The sequence below is a fragment of the Copadichromis virginalis genome, linkage group LG12 (assembly GCF_057382275.1).
Source record: "Copadichromis virginalis isolate Kocher_CV1m ecotype Utaka linkage group LG12, C_Virginalis_male_GT1.1, whole genome shotgun sequence".
In the NCBI taxonomy this organism is placed as follows: domain Eukaryota; kingdom Metazoa; phylum Chordata; class Actinopteri; order Cichliformes; family Cichlidae; genus Copadichromis; species Copadichromis virginalis.
The window spans coordinates 36,825,308-36,852,063 of NC_140629.1; the positions used below are offsets into that span (position 1 = coordinate 36,825,308).

Consider the following 26,756-nt stretch of genomic DNA (forward strand, 5'->3'; position numbering starts at 1 on the left):
TTCATCTTCTGGTGGCTGCTTCTAGCAGGATATGTCACCATGTCTCACCATGTTTCCTGAACATGACAGTAGCCGAGTGTATTTTTGTCTTTTTATGTTGACATGCAGACACAGTTATCCGACGGAAGCTCCAGCTTCAAAAACTTGAGAACCAGCTGATGAAAACTCCATTAAATTCCCACCACACTCCCTGCCGGTGGCTGATGCCTTTGGCTTTGTGCACTCTGACACAGCTGGCACATTACTCCAGCCCCCTCTGGCTTCTGCTCTGTGGCTGCTGGGTGAGCCCTCGTCTGGGGCTCTCCTCAGCTCCTCCCAGGAGGGTGGCATGGTTGCCCCTCTGTTGGTTCTCCTTGGGCTCTCGCACTCTGGGGCCTCTGGATGTCTGGAGCCTGGATCTCCTGCAGACCTGCTTCATGCCTTGGGAGACGGGGCTATGGCTCCCCACACCCACCAGCAGATGCTTACATGGAGAAACCTTTTGAATACAAGTGCGCCCGTCCACACAGGTGTACATAAACACAAACTACACCTTTCTTGGCTGCTACCTCAAAGCACATTGTGCGCTGTTGATCTTGCATGCTTTTCCTGATGGCTAAAGAACCAAATGGGACAAAAAAACCTACATTAAATTTCTTGCTCAACCAATATCTGCAGTCTCCAGATGAACCTGAATGCACCAAAGGTTTTCTGAACAGTCCTGTGCAGCTTCAGCACATATTAAAAAAACCGTGGTCAAAATTAAAGACAGATACAGCAAATTCTCTGTGATTGATTACCTGTTACAGGCAACGTTTCAAGTCCTGCCAAGTACATCTCCATATTGCACAGGCATGCATGCAAACTAGCAAGGGCAGAAAATCAATCTAAACTTTTGTGTTAAGTTTTGATGTACGGACGTCTGTATCGTATAAAACCAAACCTGATTTCCTTTGAGTTACAGTGAGGTTTGCCTGAATGAGAAAAAGCCAAATTCAGAGGACATGTAAGGTTACAGAAGAGGAAAGTTTTTGCTCCACTGTGTGTGTGAAGAGTAAAAGCCAAACCTCTGAAGTGTCTGACAGACTGACAGGTTCCCATCTGACTTTAAATTTTTTATGCTTCTCAACTCTTCCTATTTCCTTCCACCTCTCAGATTTTGAAGTTGTGTGCCTATTTCCCCCCCCCCCCTCTCACTCTCCCCTATAATACTCTCATTTCTCTGTCCGAGGCTTCTTCTTGCCTCAGCCCACTGCCCTCTCTACAGATTCACACTGGATTTTTGGTCATCTTTCTTTCTCTCTGTATTCAAGTCTGGGTTTTTCCCCCAGCAGCTTTTTTTTTTCATTAGTTCACATATACGTTCAATTTTAATGCCCCTCTCTCTGCGTGTGGCTGTTCATTTCATTGTGCTAAAGGTCCAGAGAGGCTCCATAATAGCCTTAGCCCAAAATACGATGATACGCTTGTTTCACCTATGCATGACTGATCCTCCGTGGTGAAATGAAATCATTTATAAAATCAATCTTTTGTTGAATTATGGACCATTGCCCATTTCAGCATCAGATACTCTGCAGCTGTAGTCTTGCAGATGAAGCAAAAAGACATTGAGAAGCACTCTGTACATGATGGGATTCTTACATTTATATTACTGGGTCACTTCAGACACACGCTCATACACGCTGCATCCAAAAATGGTTGGAGCCAACAAGGGGATTACACGTCCTTTACCTTGCCCCTCGCAGGAAAGCAATTTATTTTTCTGTGCCGCCTGGAGCGTAAAGTTATCAGCAAATGTAATCCTAGCAGGCCAGTTGCCAAAAAGCCCCTCTAAAGCCTACTCTGCATAAACCAGGCGAGGTTGAGATGAATGCACAGTCACACAGTGCACTGGATAATCTTCGCTCTCTGTCCTTCTGGGACGGGTGGGGATGCACAATTACAGTGCTGCTGCTGCCGTGGCTCACACCAACCCCCTCCAAACCTCGAGTGATAAAACGAGATGGCATGAGAGAATCAGCAATTAAGCTAAGCATGGAGAAAGCAGCTTTGCAATGGAGAGCAAATAATACAAAAAACAGGAGCTTTTATTTGAAAGTCCAACCTGTTCTCAATTCCAGGGTGTCAAATATTTCCACTTTTGGCAAAGCTGCTCTCACAAATACACAAAAGGCAGCCTTTAAAGTCAGTGATACACTGGGTTTATATCGATGATGAGATTGGTGCAGGTATGCACTGGAGAGAAGAGGAATGAAGCAAGATGAGAAACATGGGTGAATGAGAGGGAGGCAATGCGAGGTTGGAGTTTAAATACCTGGGTGGTGGAGTGGGTGGAGACCAGCACCAAGAGTGAAAGGGAAGGTTTTCAAGATGGCAGTGAGACCTGCTGGGTGTGGTTTGGAGACTGTGGCACTAACAAAGACATCGGAAGCCAAGCTGAAGGTGGAAGAGATGAGGATGCTGAGAGTTTCATTGGCATAGAAATGCAAAGTCTACATGGAAATTTTAATTTTAATGAAGTCCATATTTCACTTCTAAGGAGTCATTTTTAGCTCTATTTTTCCTCCTGGTGGAAGCAAAGGTTCAAATCAGCCCAGCAAGAAGACAGGAGGAAAATCAGGCTTCTCACAATGGCTCCACATGAAAAAGCTTTTATACCTCTATGTGAAGGTCGTTTTGGACAACAGCAGAAGGGAGGCTGTGAAATTGTAGAGTTTCTATAGCCGCCTCACTTTCTGACTGCCACATCCACAAAGTCAACTCAAATGCAAAATTTAAATAAGCGGTTAAAAATGCTGTGTGAGTGCTACTAATGAGCGATAGAGTCATGCAGGTACTGAAAGCAACGCCACGTAAACCTACTCAGAAAGCGAATCGCTGCATAAAATGTTGGAAGATTATGCAGAAAAAATAACAACCAAGTCATGTATTTACAAAAATGTACCAGAATCTATTAGAGTCAGCTTTACTGACCAAGTCCGTGCACACGTAGGAGGAACTGAGCGATGTTTTTTTCTTTCCTCTAAACAGACAAGACGGACAAAAGCAACATGACACAGACAATAACAGCACATGTAGCATATTTATATTTATATGTGCAATGAAGAAGTCTGCTTATTTTGGCGTGCAGGGCTCTGTAGCGCCCACTAGAGGGGAGGAGTAGGAACAGGTTGTATCCAGGGTCCGATCGGTCTGTAGTGACACTAATCTCAAGAAAACTGTCAGTGTAAGAATGAAAAACAAAAGGTCATTTAAATTGGTTTACCAGCATTAAAACTTCAGCAAGGTTATAAAAAAAAGGTTGTTTTCCAAAAAAATTATGAACTATTAAAAAAACAATCAAAGAAACCACAGCAATGCACGTCTTCACACTACAATAGAAATTTGATTAAACTATCATGTTGCTATAGACTCACACCAGCATTATTATGTTTATACTTCATATGTGAAGTACTTGGTTATTTTTAGACACTAAAAGCTCGTGTTTACATTAGAGATGGACCGATCCGATATTACGTATCGGTCCGATACTGACCTAAATTACTGGATCGGATATCGGAGAAAAATAAAAAAATGTAATCCGATCCATTAAATATCACGAAAGCACCTCACAAAACTTGCAACACGCCGTAACTCACCTCAGAACGTTAGCACGTCGGAGCAGTATGCATCACGTGATAGAGCGGCTGTGGCATGCAGGACCTGTGGTGGTCTGGATAGCATTTGGAGCTTCGCTAGCAACCCGGCATTTCATCTCCGACAAAGTTTTCCCGAGAGAAGTAAAGCAAGTGTGTAAGTCCATCTCTAAATGTTTGTAAAGCATTCCTGCGTTAAGCTTAACAAGCGATATATGGAGCGACTGCCTCTCCTGCTGCTACTTCAATCATGAAACTGCTTAATGATCAGCTGATCGGCTTTTCTGTCGCAAGTCCGTGTCTCTAGTTTGCTTTTGGCCCACTTTGCACCAGAAAGAGGAAACCGGCGGCTGAACAACAGCAGCACGTTTAAGCTTGATAAGCTGTTGTTAGAATTTATTTAATATTACTTTCTACTCGAGGATCTTTTTCTACGTAGCTGACGGCTGGTAACTGTGCAGGGGCGGATCTAGCAAAGTTTAGCCAGGGGGGCCGATAGGGCATTAACAGGGAAAAGGGGGCACAAAGACATACTTTTCTTTCTTATTCTCATTTAAAATGTCGAGCTTTTAATAAATAATTATCTGACACCCAAAGTTTTAATTTGATGTAAAATGAATAGAAGTCAATTACTGTATATAGTGACTATTAAGTCTAATATATATACCCTAGTAAGCTATAGTACTTTTTCCTTTGGGAAGGTACCATCTGTGCAGTCTGCAATTTTGCTGAAGAAAGATGTTGAATCTATTTAATATTTCTTGAAAAATAATTGATTTCTGTGCATTTTTTTCCACACTGCATCAAATTAAGGTTGATTACGTCGATTAAGCATCATGAGGTGGAGCGTGAGGGGTGGTTCCCTATTTTTTATTTATTTATTTTTGTTGTTGCTGGGAGTTGGAACCCTATTAGTTAGGTTGCTTAATATTTATGCTAAGTACTCTTTAAAATACCAGAATAGGGAGGATGGTGTAGGTTTGAGTTTATTAGATTGATCAGTATTGCTGAACTATGAAATATTTTTTTTTGCATACAGGTATAACAGAATAGCTTTAGTGTAGTTGTTGTTTTAAACTTGAGTATGAACTTATACAAAATGCAGCAAGATATTTAAAAAAAAAACAGTTTTGTTGATTAAAAAACACTATATCGGATTCATATCGGTATCGGCAGATATCCAAATTTATGATATCGGTATCGGACATAAAAAAGTGGTATCGTGCCATCTCTAGTTTACATATGAGGTACTGCCTACATCGACCTTTAAGATTCAGACCTTTAATCATTAATTTGATGAATGATTTTGTGAAATGCTCAGAATTTGAGCCCTAAATGCCAAATGAATGTCTGTCTAGTTGAAGTGAAGAGACAGCTTCTCCTCGATGGTGCTTGGATTGAACCAGGAGCTTTTCTAGTAGGTGCTACATTATCTGGAAATAGCCCTTTCTGCACAATAAAAGGTGTAAAGCAACACACTGAACTTTTTAAAAATGTTTTAACAATTTGGGATTAACTCTTAAACTTATCCAGACTCTAACTTTAGATGTGACTTTAGAGGCTAATGGTGTTTTGATGCTTTGGAATGAGACCTCCTGTAATTGCATCTGCAGAAGTGCTGTATGTCGTTATGATTTTATCTCCGCTGGGACTTGTAACCCTGTTATCGGCTCCTCTTAAAATGCTTGCTTTATTACACAGTTTTGTTGTACTTGATGAAGAGCTCATTCAGGTTCAAAACAATGCAATAAAGGAGGAATTTAAAGGGAGCGCAAAACAGTGTTAAAAACCCATGGGGAGAAAGAAATCAGGTTTTGTGTACTCTGCACCTGAACAAGACAGATGTGTCTGTTTTTCGGTCTCGGCGTACGTTTCCAAACAAGTGAACATTACAAGTGTGACTGAGTCTCACGGTGCAATTATAAGAAAAAAGAAGAAATGTGGGGCAGGTGTTGTACGATAGCGTCAGCACAAGGCTCCTCACGAGTATTTACACCAAAACTTTGAATGCATGCGGATGAAGCTTTCAGTAACTGACTGGAGGTGGGAAAAAAATCCCCCCAGGGAGGCCTGCTGCGACACACTGAGTCCTGGGTGGTCTCGACTTCCTGCCAAGAAATGTCTCTGGCACCTTCCAGACACCTCACACGCTCATTACTTCTGTCAGCTCCCATCTCCTCTGCTTCTTCCCTCAACCCTTCCTTCTATTTTTTCCTCATTAAACAAGTGCTGGTATGAGACTTCAGTCAGCCTAAATCCACCTTAATAGCTTTAATGCAGGCATTCACTGATTTAAAGTCACAATAATTCAGCGTCCCACTTTCCACTGGCGCTCTTTTGTTCTCCAAAACAAAACTGTGTGCTGGGTAAAAACAAAGGGGGGGGGGGGGCTTCTGTCATTAAAGCAAGTTGGCAGTTAAAAGAAATGGCTGAGACACTCGAGAGTATTCGAGCACATTATTAAACCTGGATGCATGCAGGGTAAAGACATCAGCAGCTGTGAACATACCTGCAGCATTGACATACTGTAGACTCTGGATTAATGCACGAATTACAAATTATACACCTAATGGCAACGACGCAGGACAGGAGCTGCATAAATGCATGTAGTGCAATTCCCACAGAGGGCTTGTCCAATAGCTGCTACTGTATACAGTACGCGTGTGGAAGCAGCGTAAAACAAAGCTGCCTGCTGCTGTCTAACCTATTTAAGGATGTTCAACGAGCTTTTGCACTGGGAGGTCTGAAATCCTCCTGACAATATTCATTAAGGTATGAAATCGAGCTGCACAACTGAAGACCGTAATCACATTGTGGTTACTCTCTGCTCACTAACCCACACCTCTCTATTTCTACCCATCATCCCCAGGAGTCCCCGCAGGTCTCCTCCACTCAATAGAGGAGCTCATTTCGGAGCGTATTAGCAATCCCACAGGGTTTTCGCTCACCGAGCCATGGTTTTATTTATTGGCCCAGGACTAGAAATGTTGGGAGACCTTTGAGATAGATAAGTCCAGTAACAGTTAATAGGGACACTCATGTATAGAGAACTGAGCCTGAGTAATACCAGTTTATTTGTATTCTTTATGCTGCTGCTGCAGAGGATCGATCCATCTATCCTGCATAAACTCTTTAAGAATAACAAAAGAAAAACAGACAAAAGCTTTTCTGTTACCAGTTTATTCAGAACCTAATTTTGACTTTAAAAGCAATTTAGCATTAAAAGCTTTAAGTCCATTAAAACTCAGGCATTAAAAGCTGGAGTAATTTAGTTTAACAACTCTACAAAGCATCTCCGTGCTGGCAAGAAGTCACGAAGTTTATAAGCAAGAAAACACAAACTTAATGTTTTCTTGTCACAGGTTGGAATCGGTATCAGTTTTTTTCTGACATTTGTATTAATTGGGCTGAAAAGTTTATTGACCTTTGGAATGAGCGTCATTACTCATAATTAACAGCAATACATTTCCCTTCGCAGTTCGTGAGTAAGTATGTTCCCTCTAACAACAGCTTTTTCAAATCCACACAAAGTCACGCATTCCCATTATTTAGGTGAGACTGGGAGTAGTAGTGCCGCCCCTACCCTATAAATAAATGCATTTATCATTTAGCTAGTCAGTCTTCTTTAGAAAGACCACGTCTTGATCTTGACAGCTTTCAGAATAGTTTAGAGATGCATGGAGATGGCAGGAAAAGCATGTCTAAGATCAGCGTGAGACAGACTTTCTACAATTTGAAGGTATTCTGGAGTCCTGTTACTGTTTCTCGGAGGGAGGCCCTTATCAAAAATGTGAAAAAGAGCACACAAAGAGCAGCAAAACACCTGCAGAAATTTCTTTCCATCAACAAAGCCCACCTGTGTACAGGAGTTCAAAGCAGCAACAACATCAAACCAACAGCAAACCAGGACAACTTATCCAAAGGTACTGCATAAGCACTGTGGAGGTTTCACGAACTGCAACACGAAATATCTGCTTGAAGTTGTTGCTTTAAGAAGACTTCAGTTAATTTTCCCAACTTGTGGTCAAATACTTTTTCTGCTTCACAGAAATTCAAAAGAGTTCACAATTTTACGTGTGCAGTTCTTTTTTTTTTGTGAAATGAAATTGGTTTGTTTAGTTGTTTCCATGTCGCCGTTCAGGTGTTTTCATCTGAAGGTGGGATGGTTCACCAGGTGGGGATGACACACATGAAGGTTGATGCAGGCAAAACATTTGAAACGTCAAGTCTGGCACAATGAAACTGGGAAATGAACACTGAGCAAATGTGTAAAGTTGTGTCCTATGCTTCATTTTTGTGCAGTTTTTCTCATGCACCATTGGAAATTAACTTTGGAACTGAAGACTGTTGTGTTTTAACATGTTTTTTGGCTGTTATTACTATTTTTCTTTTATGTGTGTTAACTGATTGACAGGAGGCAGCATGTGCAGCATAATTCAACACATTCAGATTTTACTGGGTTGATATTACAATAAAAGTTTAAAGCCTAAGATGCAACGATTTTCAAGTAATTTCACTTCCTAATAAATGTTCATACACGATTCAGTTTTCTTCATGTTCTTTTGATGACTAACAGAAAGGAAAGGAGCAAATACAGGAAGAAATATATACGAGTGGAAGCACATTTTGTACTTTTATCTAAAGACTGCAAAACTTTACAAACTTTTCTATCCAATCCCCAGGGGAGATTTAGCCAATGTGCAGCAAAAGATCAGCAGATATCTAATAAAATGCAGGACCTATTATGTCTGTACAATATGTGAGTACATTTGGTGCTCCTGTGCCTCCAGACAATGACTTGCACCTCTTTCCAGTCTCTTAGCCACAACTGCAATAACACAACAGCCCTAGAGAGAACTCCCTGCCTCATCAGTCTATGAAATATTCAGACTCAATCCAGTGGAAAATACTCCCAGACAGTTTATCTCAGGCACCAAAAACACCAACTGCATCTTACTGTTAAACTGCTCGCTATTAGCAGCTGGGGAAATCCATCTCTCTTGGTGTTCACGGGTGGATCCCAGTCAAAGCAACATGCTGACCACCGCAATCCAGAAGCCGCTATAGGGCACATGAACTCCTGTGATACTCACAGCGACAGTGTGTTGGGTCGTGCTGATAGGAACCAGGTGGACAGGAAGCCAGGCACTGACTCCTATCGGGGTTCAGCAGGGGCAGCCTGGAGCCGCAGGACTGACAATCCCACCTGCTGGAACAGGTGGCACAGGATGATTGGCAGGCTGCAGGGGAGAGACGGGAGAAAGGGGAACCAGTGGCTGTCAGTCACTTCCAAAATAAATTTTCACTTCACACGTGAGTTGCACATTTTAGTCCTCGCTGCTGTAGTGGAAAGCAAAGGAAAATGGATGTGCAGCTCATTAAAAGGAAACCAAGTAACTCATTAAATCCAGTGAGTGACTTCCCTGACAGGCTGGCTGGGGTCTTCTAAGACTATGCAAAAGTACTGTTGAGATAACTATATTAGGCTACGCCATGATTTTCTAAAAATGGTCTTATTAAAGACTTCAAGCTCCTTAACATCTTTAACTTTAGCACTGACAGTTATTTTGTGCAGTGAAGTGTACCTATACCACGAAAAGATCAACTTTTTGGGATTTCCTTACCTGGGTGATTAAACATGCATTAAGACCATGTATCTGTGAGCGGCACAATGAAACAAGAGCAACGAGAAGAAGGGAAACAAAGCAATGTGGAGGTTTCTGTTGTTTTTAATAGGAAATCTCAACATTATAGAATAAAAAGCAGCTAAATCCTTTTGAAACCACCACAGCCACCCACACAGACACACATAAGTAGAAGAAGAGGAAAAGGAAGAAGAAGAGGAAGTAGAAATATAAAAAGCTAAAGGAAAAAAAGATTCCCAGAAAGATTAAAAGAAGTCTGAGAGGAAGAAGGAAAACGAGTGGGAGAGATAATCTTATCAACAATGTGAGTTCAGACTCACAACTTTATATTCGCCCACATGCACAAAGTAAAACAAAATAAAAGAAGAAGAAACTTAAACAGTGATAACAAACACACAGAAATGATGACTGTGACTGTGTGCAGCGCACCACTGATACAAGCTAAGTGACCAAAAATGTGACACTTAAAGCTAATCAGAAATCAATAATATTTATCATCCTGTACTTAAACTAATGTCGCTTTCAGGATTCCAGCAAACGGCCCAAACGTCTGCTTTTAGTGATGACGTTCACGCTCGCTGATGATCACTTAAACAAGCACATTGATTAGCAGCACCTGGGTGCTACTTACCCTTTTATGGATGGAAACAGTACTGTAGATTTGAAAGCGAGTCCTACCTGCACATACTCGTCCTTCGGCGTAGAAGCCCACTGGACAGACGGACAGGCAGCGGCCGAGATGAAGTAAGGCCTGTGGGTCCCTGCAGCTGTCACAGTGATCAGACGTTCCCGAGCACGACAGGCAGTCTGCGTGGCACTGGACTGTAAACACACATCAAGTTCATTTAACTCAGAGATTTGGATTTCAATAATAACTGTGCATTTTGGGAAAAATCTGGATATTGGATTCCATTTTATTCAAGATTCAAGTTTATTCAGCAACTCTGGACAAATACTGTTGGTGCACGCAGGAGCACTTGGTACTCCACACACATTTTCACATTTAATTTTATGCTAATTATATCTAAAAAAAATCAAAAAGTCCTGTGCACTGACACTCTGCAGAGGCAGACACATTAAACTATGCAAAACCACACACAGAGACACACACACACATACACACAATTTATTTATTTTTTAATAACTTCCATCCATTACATTTGGTTCTACGGTCAGACTGTGTTAGCAGTAGCACATTTTACTCGGTTAACATGTATCCTGTGGAGAGATTTTGAATACCAGTCTGCTGTCTGCCAGCAACTCCACTGGTGCACTTTGTGATCAAGAGTTAAAGTGCTTTCTCTGCCCACTCTGGTTCCCAATTGATCCAGCATTTTCCCAAGTATTTATGAGTGCTAGACTGTTTGATTCATTTGCCAACTAACGGTACTTAAAAGTCACTCTTCACTGTGTAGGCCACTATGTAAACCTAAATATTAGGAGGAAATCTGAAGACCTAAAAACCCGAATAAGCAGATTCTGTAAGTCCAAAAATAGAGACCTGAACAGTAACCCTCTCTACTTTTAATATTGGACTTAAAAATGTCCTTTTTCATGAAGCATACAGGTCTGGTTGCATCAGGTGAGCTTGAATCCTGCATTAGTTACTCTACAACAGACTAAGGCACCTGGGCGCTTCCCATGATGCACTGAGCATTTCTTCTTCACTCGCATCTTTTCACTCTGTCCTTACACACTACTCTGAATTTAGAGTGAAAGTTAAAGTAAACTTTATTGTCATCTCCACTATATACAGTACAGCAGCAGTCCCCAAACTTTTTTGCACCATGGACCGGTTTATGCCCGACAATATTTTCATGGACCGGCCTTTAAGGTGTCGCGGATAAATACAACAAAATAAAACGATGTTCAAAAAAAAGATTTATTCATAACACATGGGAAAAGACCCAGGGAAACCGAGTTAATGATAAAAACTAAAAAAAAACTAAAAAAAATAACGATAAAAACCCTGAAAACCATTCATTTCACACCCGAGCCTCAACTCTTGCATCCCGGTACCAAACGACTCACAGACCAGTACCGGTCCATGTGCCGGGGGTTGGGGACCACTGCAGTACAGTATATAGAGAGATGAGACGACGTGCTCCAGTTACATCAGTACAAAAAAACAAACAAACAAAAAAAAATAAGAAGAGTAAGAAAATAAATATAATAAATATACACTTTTAGTGTATATTTATTTAATCACTGGTTAATATTTAATCTTTGTCGCTCTTCCAGAGTCTTTTATCCTGTCTCCTTCCCCTCACATCCAACCGGCCAGGGCAGACAGCCGCCCCTTCCTGAGCCTGGTTGGTTGGTTCCTGTTAAAAGGGAGTTTTTCCTTCCCACTGTTGCCAAGTGCTTGCCCACATGGGGACATCTGATTGTTGGGGCTTTCTCTGTATTATTGTAATGTCTATACCTTTCTCATAATTTGGCACTCTATAAATAAAATTTAATTCTATTGAATATGTGAACTTGCCTGCTAAAGATACCTAACAGTTTTTCACAGGCTATGGGTAAAATGGGTAAGTTTAGGTCTAAAGACTAAAGAGCACTATGTAAGGAAAAAATGACTATGCAAACACCAGCTGGTACAGGCAAAATCAGTGCTGATGCTAGACTGATTCCAGCATACTAGCAGTTTTATGTAAAATAAATAAATAAATAAAAGCTGTCTGGCCCCTTTCTGTGTAAAGAGGGCATGCACGCCTTAGAAAACTGGTCTGTTTATCAGTATGCAGAGGGATCCATCAGGCATATGCACCTCATAGATGCTGGTCTCAAGTCAGATGTAATCTCTTTCATTTGACAGTGAAAATGTGTTTCTGCATCTCTTTGGCAAAGTGTTCAGTCTTGCACCCATAAAAATGGACTATAAAACTACCGTCACCCAGAAAATTGTATCAGAAAGTATTAGTAGGATCACAAATTATTTTAAAAAGTATTTGATAAAGTATTTTAAAGTATACTGAGTGTCATTCATTTTACCTACATACATATTTTTCATTGCTCTTTAAGGCTAAATCAAAACACTCATGGCGTAAAAACTGGTAATTTTTTATTTTCTAAAAGAAGTTGTTTTCTTCTGCAGCGACGTTTTCTGTGACACGAAAAAACTGCAGAATCTCATCTTAAAATAAAATTTATATTTAAAACAAACAAACAAAAACTCCCCTCACTGTCCTGTGTTAAAGTTTTGCTACAGCTTTTTATATGCCCAGGTTTCTTCTGGAAAAATACCTGCCCTTTAAAAGCCAAAGCGCAACCTCTTAAAAATTAATACGGCCATCTCCTGAAACTACAGATTCGGGGGAATACAGCAATAATAACACTGTCGTATCTGGATTGCAGAACAAGCAAATGCATGCAGTCTCTTGTTAAACAATAAGCGAGGTTGCTTGCACTTGATTGCACTGTGATTGCTCCATTCATTATGTGAATGCATTGAGTAAATGAAGTGCGTGAAGCTTGAGGAAATGTGACTGAGGGATCTGATTAATGTGACAACTGCAGATGGAAGAGAAAAAGAAGAAAGAAGAAAACACAAGAGAAAGGACAAGAAAAGACTCAAAGCACGAAGAGCTAGAGCGATTGTGAGGACAGGAGAGTGGGACGATAACATGAGAAAAATGAAGATGAGACTTAACGGCCAATAAGGCTGTCAGTAAGCCAGGATCTACTGTTCTATATATCTCTGTCCATCTCTTTTCTTACTCTAGTACCACTCGTTACACCCTCTCCCCGACTTCATTGTCCTTTATAGCTTCTTTCTTTCTCACCCATCCATTTCCTTTCCATCTGCCACTCAGTCTCACTTTTTGACCTTCCTTTTCATCCCACAACTGAAGCTATGTGCAAAAATAAGAGTTTAAGAGAGAGGAAGTCAAGTATGAAAATGGGAGGCTAAGACATTTAGCGGTGCAAGTTCTGGCCCGCTGACGGCTTTACCGACTAATATTGTCACGGTTCTGGGTCGGTTCGACCCAGGATTTGAGTTCTGATGTTTTGGTTATTTTTGAATGATTGTTGTGTTTTTCGGGTGCTATGATGATGATGATGATTATTATTATTAGAATTCCATGTTTCTGTTTATTTGCGTTTCAGGATTTATGTCTCATGTTTAGCATTGAGTTCCATGTGTTATATTCTGTCTGTCTCTCAGTGTCTAGTCTGCGTCCTTGTGTAGCGATCTCTTGTTTCCTGTTTTATTGTGAAGGTCTGCGTCTCATGTGAGTGTATTCAGTTTTACCTCCCTTGTCTCGTCTCGTTAATTACTCCCAGCTGTGTGTAATCTCCCTGTGTTTCTCTGAGTATATTTAAGTCATGTCTTCTGTTGTTGTAGTCGCTGGTCCGTCTGTGTATCCATCAGATTTCATCCGCGTGTTCTTCCTGCTGTCCGTCATCACTTACCTCCGCCCATCCTTCTTCATGTTCGTGTACTGGTTCATGTTTTGTAGTTTAGTTGTTCCCAGTTCAGATAGTCTGCAGTCCAGTTTACCGTTCTTCTATTTTGTACTTTACTTTCAATAAACCACCTTCACACCTTTAAAAGTGCCTGCGTTTGGATCCTACTTCATTATCTCCACACGGCTCACTTCACTCACCGTGACAAATATGAGTACCAGCCAAGTGTTGATATCTTTATTAAGCTGGGCTCTCCTGTTTTACGAAACTTCTCCATGTATTTGAACATAGTCTCCTGGCAGTTTGTGAAAAACTTGCACAAACAGCCGTGTGTTTGTTTGTGGACACCAGATCTTTTTCTTTAGTGGAACACATTTATTTATCACACCTGGTAGAAATCAGTCGGTCTCTAAATACTTGAAGTCCAGTTTAGACCAACTCCAATTACTTCATCTTTGAGCCAACATGGTCAAATCAATCTAAGTGTCTGCACTGATGGGTCCAACTCATTTGAATTTTATCTCTTTGCAGGAGAGATCAACAGTAGACTCCACCCACTGGTTGCCCACTGGTTGCAGTCTGAGTCAGCTGAGAGCCACTTTGCAATTCTGCTGATGTTGGATCTCACGTCAGCCTTTGACACCATTGACCATCGCATCCTACTTGAAAGGCTAAAATACTGGGACGATCTGATATCCTTGTGTTGGTGTTGTTCCCTCGTCATCATAAATAATGTTGTTCAAGGTTCAACATTGCAAGTAACCAATCAGCTTCTGCTGACGTCATCTGCGACCTCGGAAAAAAAACAAACGCCTTCAAAAAATCTACTTCACTTGCGAGAAGAGAAACCGCCTCTGTAAGGACAATATGTATAATGCTTACCGTTTATTAAAGGAAAGTATCCTGAAATGCAAAGAATTCAAGTTCCTGGATCGGCGGACAGAAGCGGTTTCTCTTCTCGCAAGTGAAGTAGATTTTTTTAAGGCGGTATTTTTCAAAGGCACAAAAGGGGGACGTCACAACAATGTGATTGGTCACTTGCAATGTTGAACCTGGAAAAACATTTATTATGATGATGTGGGAACAACACCGACACGAGGATATCAGATCATCCAAAATACTGGGTTGGTGTAACTGGATCTGCTTTAGAGTGGTTCTCATCATATCTGTATGAATGTAACTTTTTTGTGGCAGTTTCTAAATACAGGTCATCTTCCACGTCCCTGTACTATGGTGTGCCAAAATGGCTCTGTGCTGGGGCCTTTATTGTTCTTAATATATCTACTTCCCCTCCGGCATGTTTTGAGCCCCTTTGAGGACATTTGCTGCCACTGCTACGCAGACGATATCCAGGTATACATTTCTTTAAGCCCCAAGATGTTTCTAAGCTACAGATTTTGAATGAGTGCTTAGATTCCATTAAAGTTTGGATGGCTGACAACTTAACGAAGGAAAGGCTGAAATCCTTGTATGTGCCCCTGATAGACACATAGCTAAGATAATAAATGCTCTTGGTCCCTTGGCAACATTTGTGAAATCGTCTATCAGGAACCACATCTTTTTAGAATTGCATTTTGTTAACTGTCGTCTGTTTTGTTTTATGCTTTTGGATCTTTTATCTAGAAAGGTGCTATATAAAAAAAGTATTACTTACTTACTTACTTAAATCGCCATCTTGCAGCAACCAAGTCACTACTTATGGAGGAATCTGTGAATTTCTTTTTAAAGTCGATGACGTTCTGCCTTGACTTTGAATGTAAATAGTTCATGTGAATTTTTATATATGCATACGCCAACAGATTTACAGTTGTGAAAACAGACTGACTTGTTCTAATTGCCATTTTATCACCACCTTAACAGACCAAAGTTGCTTTAACCTCCTAGGGCCTGGTGACAACATATGTGGACATCACATTTTGTGTTGTCTAGACCAAAATACTAAATTTTGCTCTACAAGGGCCTGATATCCACTTACGAGGACATTATACTGCCACTGTTCTATTGAAATTTTAAACGAATATCCTCATATGTGGATCTCATTTTTGTCAGAAACAAAAATCAGGTAAAAAAAAAAATCTGGAAATTCTTTGTTTTTATATTCATCAGGTCCCAATATGCCAAAATATCAAAGACAAATTAAAAATGCATGCCGTGGAAGAGTTGAGGTCTTAGGAGGTTAAAGATGGCAACTGACTGTGAGCAACCAAACGCAACGAGATTGCAAATTTATTGGTCACGGTCACACTTCTTTGGTTGAAGCCAGAGTTATGGGCTCAAATTGTGGTCATAAATATATTGTACTTGTAAATCAGGATTTGTATGTGTAAAAAGAATTTGTGTGTGTAAAAAAAGATTTGTGTGTGGACTTAGCCAACAAATACGTGTGAAACTCTGCACTCAAGTTTCAAGTTTCAAGTTACAAGTACGAATTTTGACCCTATTTTCCTTCCTTTCATCTGATTGGCCAATGTCATGTCAATCACAAATTTAACAATCCAATCAGAGAAGAGATGGGTTTGGCTATTGGAGGGGTGATTTATGGAGCATCAGGTCATGGCAGAATAAATGCCCTTTTACATGCCAGCCCAGCGTTTTCCTTTAGTGCTGTGGAAATGACAGTCTTCACTAGTGGGGATAGTTACAAAGCTTTCTTCGTTATGAATTAGCGATACATGTTTTTATTGAACATTTGAAGATAAAAAAAAACAAACAGAAACTCAAACTCTGAGTTTCTGTTCAGAAAAAGGTCAGAGATAGAAACGACAAGGAGCCCCACAGAGCTCAGCAGCCAGTGCAACAAATTCTGGATCCTTGGCTTTTAGTTAGCAATTAGCAAAAAAAAAAAAAAAGCGCCCCTCCGGCAGCCAAACCCATCTATTCTCTGATTGGATTGTTAAATTTGTGATTGACATGACATTGACCAATCAGATGAAAGGAAGAAAAATAGGGTCAAAATTCCTACTTGTAACTTGAAACTTGAGTGCAGAGTTTCACACGTATTTTTTGGCTAAGTCCACACACAAATTCTTTGTACACATACAAATCCTGAAGTACAAAATATTTATGACCACAATTTGAGCCCATACAGGGTCATCTGTTTTCTCGAATGTGGTTGTAGCATTAGGTTTATAGGCATTAAGAACTACTTAGGCAGGTTTAGGCAGTAATGTTTAGGGAATAAAACTTGGTTAGAATTAGTCAATAAAGTTAATCATTTAGGTTAAGTCGACTCAGCGAGAGTGAAGCAGTGAAACTTTTTGGACAATAAAACATTCTTGGTTGGGGTTAAAGATCAGTTTGTTTGTTATTTCCTTGGTTTTCACCTGGATTTTGTACTCTCTGAAGAGTCTTAACAACAACAAGCTGCAGGCACGAAATGCTTCTCACTTAAAGATATCAGTTTAAGAGTTGCATTGACTGTAACAATAACACAGGACAGTCCACGCCCAAACACTATCTTGCATTGAGACCATGACGGTATTCTCCACTCTTCCTGCAAAAAATTAGTTCCTGAATATTAGTGAAAACAAAGAAGTATATTTTAATACAGCACAGAACTCATGACTGCTTACAGGAATCTTTCTTCTTTGCCTTGAGTGAACCAGAATAGCTTTTGTCTCGTCTTGAGGATAAGCCCACACTATAGGGCAGGTTCAGAAATCATACACTTTGATCCAAGCTGCTGTTTACAGAACGCTGCCTCGACGCTCTCGCGCTGTACTTTAATTTTCTCACAAGCGTGACGAGCCAGAGTCCCTGAGGCACAAAATTAAAAAATTGCAGCATTGATTAACAGTTGTATTAAAACAACTGATCCAGAGGTGTGGATCCAGGCGCACTTAACCATACAACACCGCCCCGATAATGACAAACACCTAATGAGAAAAGCCTGAGGCTGGTCATGTGCCATAGCCTGGAAAATAAGCCAACTTGCCAACATTACAGACATTTGGCTGATGAGTTTTAGTCATTTCACACCCTGACACACACTAAAAAGGCAGTGCCTCACTGTAATCCACCTAACTCTGCCAACTTTCAATCATAAGACTCTTTATTTAAGACAATAAAGCTCCAAATGGCATCAGATTAATTCAACCGTTCCTAATTTTGATAATCAAAACCGATTAAGCAATGATAAGGTGGTGATTAAGAGGTTTAAAAAGTACTTGTTTAGTAGAAAGAAAATAGATTTTAGGTGAAACTGCTCAAAACAACGTTTATATTTTTCTTTTTAAGTAAATGGGTCAAGATTTCTGAAGAGACACTTAAGTTGATTTTTTATTTTTTTTTTGAATCTGTACAGCTGATATCTCCAAAACTTTGCAACTCGCACCAAAATAACTTAAACGGCTTGATAGCACCAGAAGAAAATAAAACATTTTATTTTGGGGTAAACAGCTCTTTTAATGGTGTGCTTATTTATGTAGCATCCATGCAGTTATTAATCATCTCAGCCCCTGTAAGGAGTCACGTCACAGTAGGCCTTGGGAGAGTTTTTCAAACAATAATATAAGGTTACATACTGTAAATGCTTTCTGATATTAGGGGTGGGGGAAAAAAATCGATACTGTGTAGTATGGTGATATTTTGTTTGCTAATAATGTATCGATACAGGGACAGCAGAAATCGATATTTTGTTACAAAAACGTTTTTGTGGACTGAAACATGCTCCGACTTCAGAGCATGTTGATCAGCTCCTTTTTCTGAGCAAGAATCCTGACATTCCTTCAAGTCCAAATGTGTTTAACTCTTTATTTGGCAGCAATAAACATGTTTTATTTTAATTAAGTTTAAAACTTTTTTATTTAATGTAAAATTATATTTTGTTTTAATTTACTTTCAAATTCTTCAGTTGCTGAATGGGCTGCATAGTTTTCACAAATTGCATAGTTTAGAATAGCTATAATTGTACCAGATGGTTGCATTCAGTTAAGTTGGACTAGACTGTAATACAAACTGTTCAGTTTGTCAACAATAAAACTGACTGAAATGAGAGAAAGACTGAGTGTGAGACTTTGTTATTAGATAAAATGAATATTGATAAAGTTTAACTTTATGTACAGAATCTGAATATCGCAAAATATTTTTAAAAAATTGCAATAATATCGTATCGTGCGTTAAGTATTGTGATAATATCGTATCGTGGGATGTATGGTGATTCCCACCTGTATCTGATATATATATATATTTTTTGATTGATTACATTATTTATTTTTCTTTGGCAAACACAAAAACATGATTAGTAATTTATCAGTGTTGCTTCCACACAGCTGTGCTGAGGTTTATCTGGAAACTGTTTCAGGATTTTTTGTCTGTATTTAGGTTTTTGGATTCTTGGTGAATATGTACAGTATGTATGTTTTTCACTGTTATTCTAGGGTTTGAAGTTTTGATTTTTGTGTTTGGATTCCTGATTTAATTGTTTTATTGGTTTTAATTCTGTTACTGATATTTGGTGAATCTTGTAAAAGCACAACAAGGGACAAGGGTTGGAAATTAGCAACAGCTCTAAACCCTGAGCAGCACATCAATGATCCAAACTATGTTAAACTGAAATGACTTCATGTACCATGTTTGAATCTGGTTCATGATTTCTTTATTGTTTTAAACGTCAGTTTGATTTCTTGTGACATTGTTGAGTCTTTGATTTCTGTTTTTACGTCATGTTTTTTTGGGTAAAAGACGTTGTTTCGTGATCCTGTGTTTTCAGTATTGTTTAAGTAGGTTGAGCTTTAGCTTTATTGGATTGTTTGAGTTTTGATAGTTCACAGTTCGAGTGCTAGTGTTTGTTATGTCTTGTGTGTTTGGTTCCCTCAGTGTTACCCTGTCTGTTCCCTCTGATTCTGTTTCTTTGATGACTGAGTCTTCTTGTCTCCATGTTTAGTTTTTGTCTTTTGTTTATTTCCTTTCCCAGCCGGCCCGCGGTGTACAAACGGTTCAGTCTCCCTCTTTTTCCTTGTCAAATTGTTTGTCTATGCTCTCTGCTTCCTGTTTTCTGTAATTCCCCGTTAACTTTTTGGATTGTTGTTTTGTGTACTGACTCACTGGCTTTGCAAACAGCCAATAAATATCTTGCTTTTGTCTAACACTGACTGCCTTTGTGTCCTGCATTTTGGTCCTGCTTTACACTCCACCTCACAACAGTAATGGGCCATGACTGAGGCTCAGGTGGATACACAGTTTTAAGAAAAAGAACTGTTCATGTTTAGGCTGTATCATTACTCTGTCAATGTTAGGCAATAAAACACCAAGTGAGCCATAAAATAACAGGCTAATGTTATCTGGTAACCCCAATTTAACAATGAAATTTGTTACAGTGTGAGATTTACTGTAGGAGTACAGGAAACAGAGTTATCTAATTAGTTTATATTATCTCCACATGCTTAGAAACGGCTCGAAACATATTTTAAAATATTTAATTAAAATATTAAGTTAAGGAAACGCTCACTTAGGACTGATCCTATTTCGCGGTGACAAAATGAATGGGACCGAACGTAATGTGTGACTCTAACAGTGTCTCACATTTTCGTATATTATTACAAACATTATAAATGCATGAGATTATAATACAATTATTAATGTGTCCAAGCTGAGACGAACAGTTAGGCTGCAGGCTCCTCACTGAAGGAGTCACAAAGGAGATTTTTATCTCAAAACTATCACGGCGTCCTTGCCGTGTATTAACCTGTATGCAGCCCCACACAGGTTAACACACCTATGGCATCATATTCGAAAGTTAGGAAAATAGATTTTACTGCTAAGTATGAAACTTTGAAACGTATTTCATCAATTTCAAATAACTCATCTGGGTCAGATCAAAGCAAAATAAGAAGCTGACATCTTTCCCCATGAGACCTGAACACTGCACGACTTCTGGTTATGCCCCTCAGGTATGAACTGCCCAATCAGAAAAGAGGCTACGGACCTCTGGGCCGGTGTACAGCCATGATTAATAGGCTTAAAGGATGATTTACAGTTCCAGCAAAAAATGAGAGCGAATGAAAGAAAAGGAGGTTGTGATCTTTTTTCCCCCTTTTCTATTTTTAGCCACAAACCGAACTCAGTTGGGATGTTCAGATCACTGGCAGGGAGGAAAAAGGAGCCAGGGTTAATAACCGAACACGTGACATGTGAATTTATCACATCGGCATGTTAATTTAGTGAGCTAACCTTGTTTAAATCAGTTTCTATTCAGACATGAATATATCTGTTACGGACCATCATGGGCATACTATTGCATGCAATTCTCCAGTAATGACAGAAATAATAAAATTGTTTTCATGAAATTATTTTTATTTGTCTACTACATAATTACTTTAGTGTGATATGAATGGAAATGGCGGAGGTCTTTACCAGAAGTAAATGCTGTTAAAATACAGTTAAAGTCCAAATTCTATGCTCTCCTTCAGATTGGGCCAGACTGGGGGATTTGGCAGGCAAATTCTGGCCCCTGGGCCTTATGTTTGACACCCCTGTTTTAAAGGCTTGTTGTTTACTAACACGTGGTTATGACGAAACTGTCATGAAATCAAGTCAAATCAAATGAAGGGACAAGATGTTTGTTCATAGTCCTAATTCTGCTAAATGTGGGCAAGTTTTGGTTGGATGCAGGTAAACGGTTCATGAGAGTGAAGGAGTGACTGGATTTGCTGAAATGCTGATTAGGAAAAAGCAGCGTGAACAAAAACAACAGAACTGAATAGAATAATGAATTTATTTTTAGAATATTCTCAGTCTATTGTTTGAATTGGTCGACACCAGCATACACGCTTGTGAATATGATTAATGAGTGTGGTTTTTTGTGAATTTACTGCATAAAATAAATCATCATCTTCAACTCCTCACTGCAGGCATGTCATGTGCCTGCCTGCTTCAAGTCCTCTACCATAATCCCTGTCCCCAAGAAACCTAGGATCACTGGACTAAATGACTACAGACCCGTGGCTCTGACATCTGTGGTCATGAAGTCATTTGAGCGCCTAGTTCTCTCCCATCTCAAGACCCTCACGGCCCCCCTCCTGGACCCCCTGCAGTTTGCATATAGAGCCAACAGGTCTGTAGACGACGCCATCAACATGGCCCTACACTTCATCCTGCAGCATCTGGACTCCCCAGGAACCTACGCCAGGATCCTGTTTGTGGACTTCAGCTCTGCCTTCAACACCATCCTTCCAGACCATCTCCGAGGCAAGCTTTCCCAGATGAATGTGCCTGATCCCATCTGCCGGTGGATCACTGACTTCCTGACGGACAGGAAGCAGCACGTGAGGCTGGGGAAGAATGTCTCGGACTCCCGGACCATCAGCACCGGCTCCCCTCAGGGCTGTGTTCTTTCTCCTCTGCTCTTCTCCCTGTACACCAACTGCTGCACCTCCACCCACCAGTCTGTCAAGCTAATCAAGTTCGCAGATGACACCACCGTCATTGGGCTCATCTCTGACGGGGATGAGTCTGCCTACAGGAGAGAGGTTGAACGTCTGGTGTCTTGGTGCAGCCACAACAACCTGGTGCTGAATGCCCAGAAGACAGTGGAGATTATTGTGGACTTCAGGAAGCACACAGCCCCACTCCCCCCCATCATCCTGACTGACACCCCCATCACCTCTGTGGACTCATTCCGCTTCCTGGGTACCACCATCACCCAGGACCTGAAGTGGGAGCCCACCATCACCTCCGTCATCAAGAAAGCCCAGCAGAGGATGTACTTCCTGAGGCAGCTGAAGAAATTCAACCTGCCAACACGGACGATGATGCAATTCTACACTGCAATCATCGAGTCCATCCTCACCTCCTCCATCACCGTGTGGTACGCTGGAGCCACTATCAGGGACAAACAGAGACTGCAGCGTGTTGTGCGCTCTGCTGAGAAGGTGATTGGCTGCAGACTCCCATCTCTGCAGGACCTGTACACCTCCAGGACACTGCGGCGTGCAGCTCGGATCTCAGCTGACCCTTCTCACCCTGGACACAGTCTGTTTGACCTGCTCCCCTCAGGCAGGAGGCTCTGGTCCATTCGCACCAGAACCTCTCGCCACAAGAACAGTTTCTTCCCCTCTGCTGTTGGACACATGAACAATAACCACATGATTGTCCCCGCCACTAACACATGACCCTACGCTGTGTAACTGCATCATTTCATGTTTGGCACTGATCACCACCTGCACTCATGTATATATCTTTCTACGTAGCACTCATAATTCTTATTCTCATGTATATATCTCATGTATATCTCATGCACATATCTTTCTTTCTACATAGCACTTTAATTCTTATTGTCTGCACTGAAGCACCGCAGCAATTTCCTAATGTTGTAAACCTCAACATCTGGCAATAAACCCATTCTGATTCTGATTCTGATTTAGTGCAGATCTTTTTTTCCCTACTGGGCGCACTGGGTACTCAGATTAATAAAACAATCGGCTACTCCAGGATATTACATTTTACACATTTCCCATGTTGTTTTCTGTGTTGTGGACTAATTAGACTGTTTGTCTGAGAATATGCATACTTTAGATTTGAGACATTTGAATATTCTGCTGGGTAGAAATACAGTAAAAACTGAGAGAGCATGAAGACTGCCGAGGGACGTAAAACACGGAGACAATAAATGTGAATTAAACAGCTTCAACTATTGTTGTATCAAACTGAACCTTTGAATGGCGCAATGAAAAATGCCTCTGTTTCCCAGCTGTAATTAGTCACTCACGCAGCCAACCTGAATTACAAGTCTGCCTGAACTTAAACAATGTGGTCCCTGTGTTTAATTGCCTGTTAGGTTATTTATTTATATGAGAAAATGGTTATAATTGCTGGCTGTGAATATACCCATTTTCAGTCATTAAGACAGATGGAGCCGCCTCTTTCAAGGAGGGCGGTGAAACATAAGAGCTTTGATGTGGTTTACAGGAGGAAATCAGCTAGAAGCCATAATTCAATGTCACTGGAAGAATTTTTATTTCTTAATTTGTGGTATTTCCACTTGGAATACGTTTTTATTTGCACCTGTTCGGGCCAAACTCACTGCTATTGACTCATCCTCTCATTTTCTTGCCAGTAAAAGTTTTTTCACATCATTAATTGTTAAATAGGTTTATTTTCTGCCAAGGAGAAAGAGTGCAACCAGGAGGCAATACGATAAAAAATTAAAGCACCTACAGCAAAGAACAAAAAGGACCCAGAAATTCAACTCACATCACCACCAATGTTGTTGAACAACATTAGATTAATGCACACATTAACATCAATATTAATATGCTGACATGAATGAGAATTTGGCAGTGACAGAGTGAGGAAAGACTTTTTGTTACACTCTCAGTGTGTAGCTGATGACATGCTGACACACACGGAGCAGATCGCCTTACAGCACATTCATCACAAAGGAAAAACAAAAACGATGTTGCATGATTTCACTTTTTAGCCAAACAGCGTCTCGTTTACAGGGAACACGATTTTGATTACATACTTTCAGGATGAATGAACTGACAAACACATTTACACCTGAGCAGTACAGACGTGGCGTTTGATAACGAGGGGAGAAAAAGATAAAGAGCTCTGCTCAGGAAACGTTCTGGAGGGGGCAGAGATGTTTCACAGAATCAGAAACTCAGGTTTTCATTCATGACTCCTGATTTTTCACAAACAAAAATCAAACATACAAGGGGAAAAAGTCAATCAAAGAAAATCCACAAAAAACAGTTTCTTCGACTTTAGGCAGGCAAAGATAAGAAATCCAGTGTACCTTCAAACATTTCAATATGCCAGGTAGGACGTTTATACTTTAAAAACTGTTTTAAACTTTACTTTAAACTTTTATACGTTTTTAGTGAGTACTCTCGGACATTTTAATGGTTATGGTCGTCTCCATTGTCAAAATGATTCTGGTGAATGTATGAAACGGGTAGTTTTACAATTGGGTTATGGTTAGGTTTAGGCATTTGTTTTTGATGGTTAGGGTAAGTGGCTAGGGAAAGCAGTATGTCAAAAAGATGTCCCCACAAGATATGAATACCCGACATGCGTGTGTGTGTGTCACTTTTCCTGCATACATACCTTGGTGACACTCGGGGCAACATTGGCCGTCCTGAATGACAGCCAGGGTGCCCAGAGGGCAAGTACGGCAGGATCTCAGATAACAAGTCACCTGGGCATCGTGGCATTCACACTCACGACAACTGCCATCACTCCATCGAGCAAGGTTCTATAAAAGAGAGGACATAGTATTTGCAGCTGTAAATGGGAGGTTAATGTTCTCATTATGCTTAAAGTGTGACTGCGATAAAGGCTTTTATAGAGGACGGACAGAATGTGGAAAATACTGAAAAGAAAAGGATTTTGACTTTGAAGAAGCTGATTAACGATTAAAAAGGATGCCACACAGAGAAGGCCGTGGTCTGAATGCTAATGAGCTGCATGTGTCCGTTTTAAAAGAAGGCTGACAGTCACGACTCTCATATGTTTTTTGAAACAGAAAGAGTGAACTGACTGAGGCCCACTAAGGGGAGATATTCGAACAGGCGACAGCAGGAATGTCAGTCACAAAGGGAAAAGAGCCTCACATGGAAAACTGAAACATTTTTCAAGAACCTGTGAAGACTTTTCAAACTTTCTACTGTCCACACAGGGAACCAAGCAGATCGCTTTAAAAACTAACGTGTGCCGTCACCTGGCTCTGACACCAGCACTACCGTTATTTAAGAAATTCTACAGGTGTAAGAGTGAGTTTTCCTCATTTGCAGATAATAGGTTTTTTTCCTTGAAGAGTTTTAGACTTCAGTCCTCTGAAGAACGAGATGATCCAAAGCTTGTCTTTGGCTTGACGATGTGAGAGACTGATAAACCTTGATTTTATCAGTCTCTCACATCGTTTTTAAGTTCTGATCCACTCCTTTTTATACAACTACTTCAGTTCATTGATGTTTGTGGCCATTCATTTAAGCACAGCTCTTTTAAGGTCCCATAACAGCCTTTCAATCAAGGTCGAGGTCCAGACCTTAACTTGGCTGATTCTTTTTCTTAGTTGTAGGTTGCTGTTGTAGGTTTGTGGCTGTGCTTTGAATCATTGTTCTGTTGCATGACCCATTTTTGGCAAAGCCAAATGGCCTCACGCTGGACTCTAGAAAACTTTGGTATACAGAGGAGTTCATATTTGAATCAATGATTGCAAAGTGCACACATCCTTCAGCTGCAAAACAAGCCCAAATCATCACCTCTCCACCACTGTGCTGACAGCTGGTATGAGGTGTTTGCCCTGATTTGCTGCGTTTGGGGTTTACCAAACATGGCGCTGTGTGTTATGTCTTGTTGTCTGTTTGGATGCAATTTAGCGAACTGAAGTCACGCTGCCATGTTCTTTTTGGAGAGCAGAGGCTTTCTCGGGGCAACTCATCCAAAAAAGCTACACTTGTTTTTCTAATTGCACTTTAATATTTAACATGTGTTAAGGTTCAAAAATTGAGGAAGGAGAGTACAAACCACCATTGGTCCAGAGGATCTTGGTCAAACAATGATTTTAATGACTACACACGTGTGGGAAGAACACTGTACGCAGACAGCAAGTGATCTTCGACTTAATCAAAGCATGAACAGATATTTTATAGCATCAGGGTTTGATTTACTGACGCCCCTTCATGCGTCACAGATACATTTTATACATAGATCAGATCAACACCACAATGACTTTTAACCCAGAAGATCATCTTCTATTTTCATGGCCGATTCCTCCGGTCAACCTTTCAGTTCCTCTTTCTTGCCGAGAAGACAAGGACGGTTCCTCTTTTACCGAGACATGACTAATCTCTCTCTCCTCTAAATAAATCTAACTCATGTGTGTGTGTGTGTGTGTGTGTGTGTGTGTGTCACGACCTCACATGCTCTCTGTGTCACCTCTTCACCTACTAACTGTCTGTGTCTCGTCCTCACATGCTCTTTCTCAATTCACCTGTTGCACTTCTGACCTTTTACCAGACCAGAGGCTCACTGAGACTATATGTATGTCTTCTACTAAATAAATGTTTTAATCAAGAACCCCTACTAAAAGCTTAATACAAGAATATGAACATATAAAAGATATTAAAATGAACTGTTGTGT

The 26,756-nt window shown here is 40.4% G+C and overlaps 1 protein-coding gene across 1 annotated transcript in view; it reads right to left on the minus strand.

Annotated features, from left to right (window-relative positions):
- fras1 (Fraser extracellular matrix complex subunit 1) overlaps nt 1–26,756 on the minus strand; it is a 299,016-nt gene that overhangs the window by 149,626 nt on the left and 122,634 nt on the right. The window contains exons 11-13 of the mRNA XM_085476387.1: nt 24,719–24,866; nt 9,938–10,081; nt 8,708–8,854 (exon numbers count right to left, since the gene is read on the minus strand). Of these exons, the coding sequence (XP_085332513.1) occupies nt 8,708–8,854; nt 9,938–10,081; nt 24,719–24,866 (439 nt within the window). The remainder of the gene's footprint in view (nt 1–8,707; nt 8,855–9,937; nt 10,082–24,718; nt 24,867–26,756) is intronic.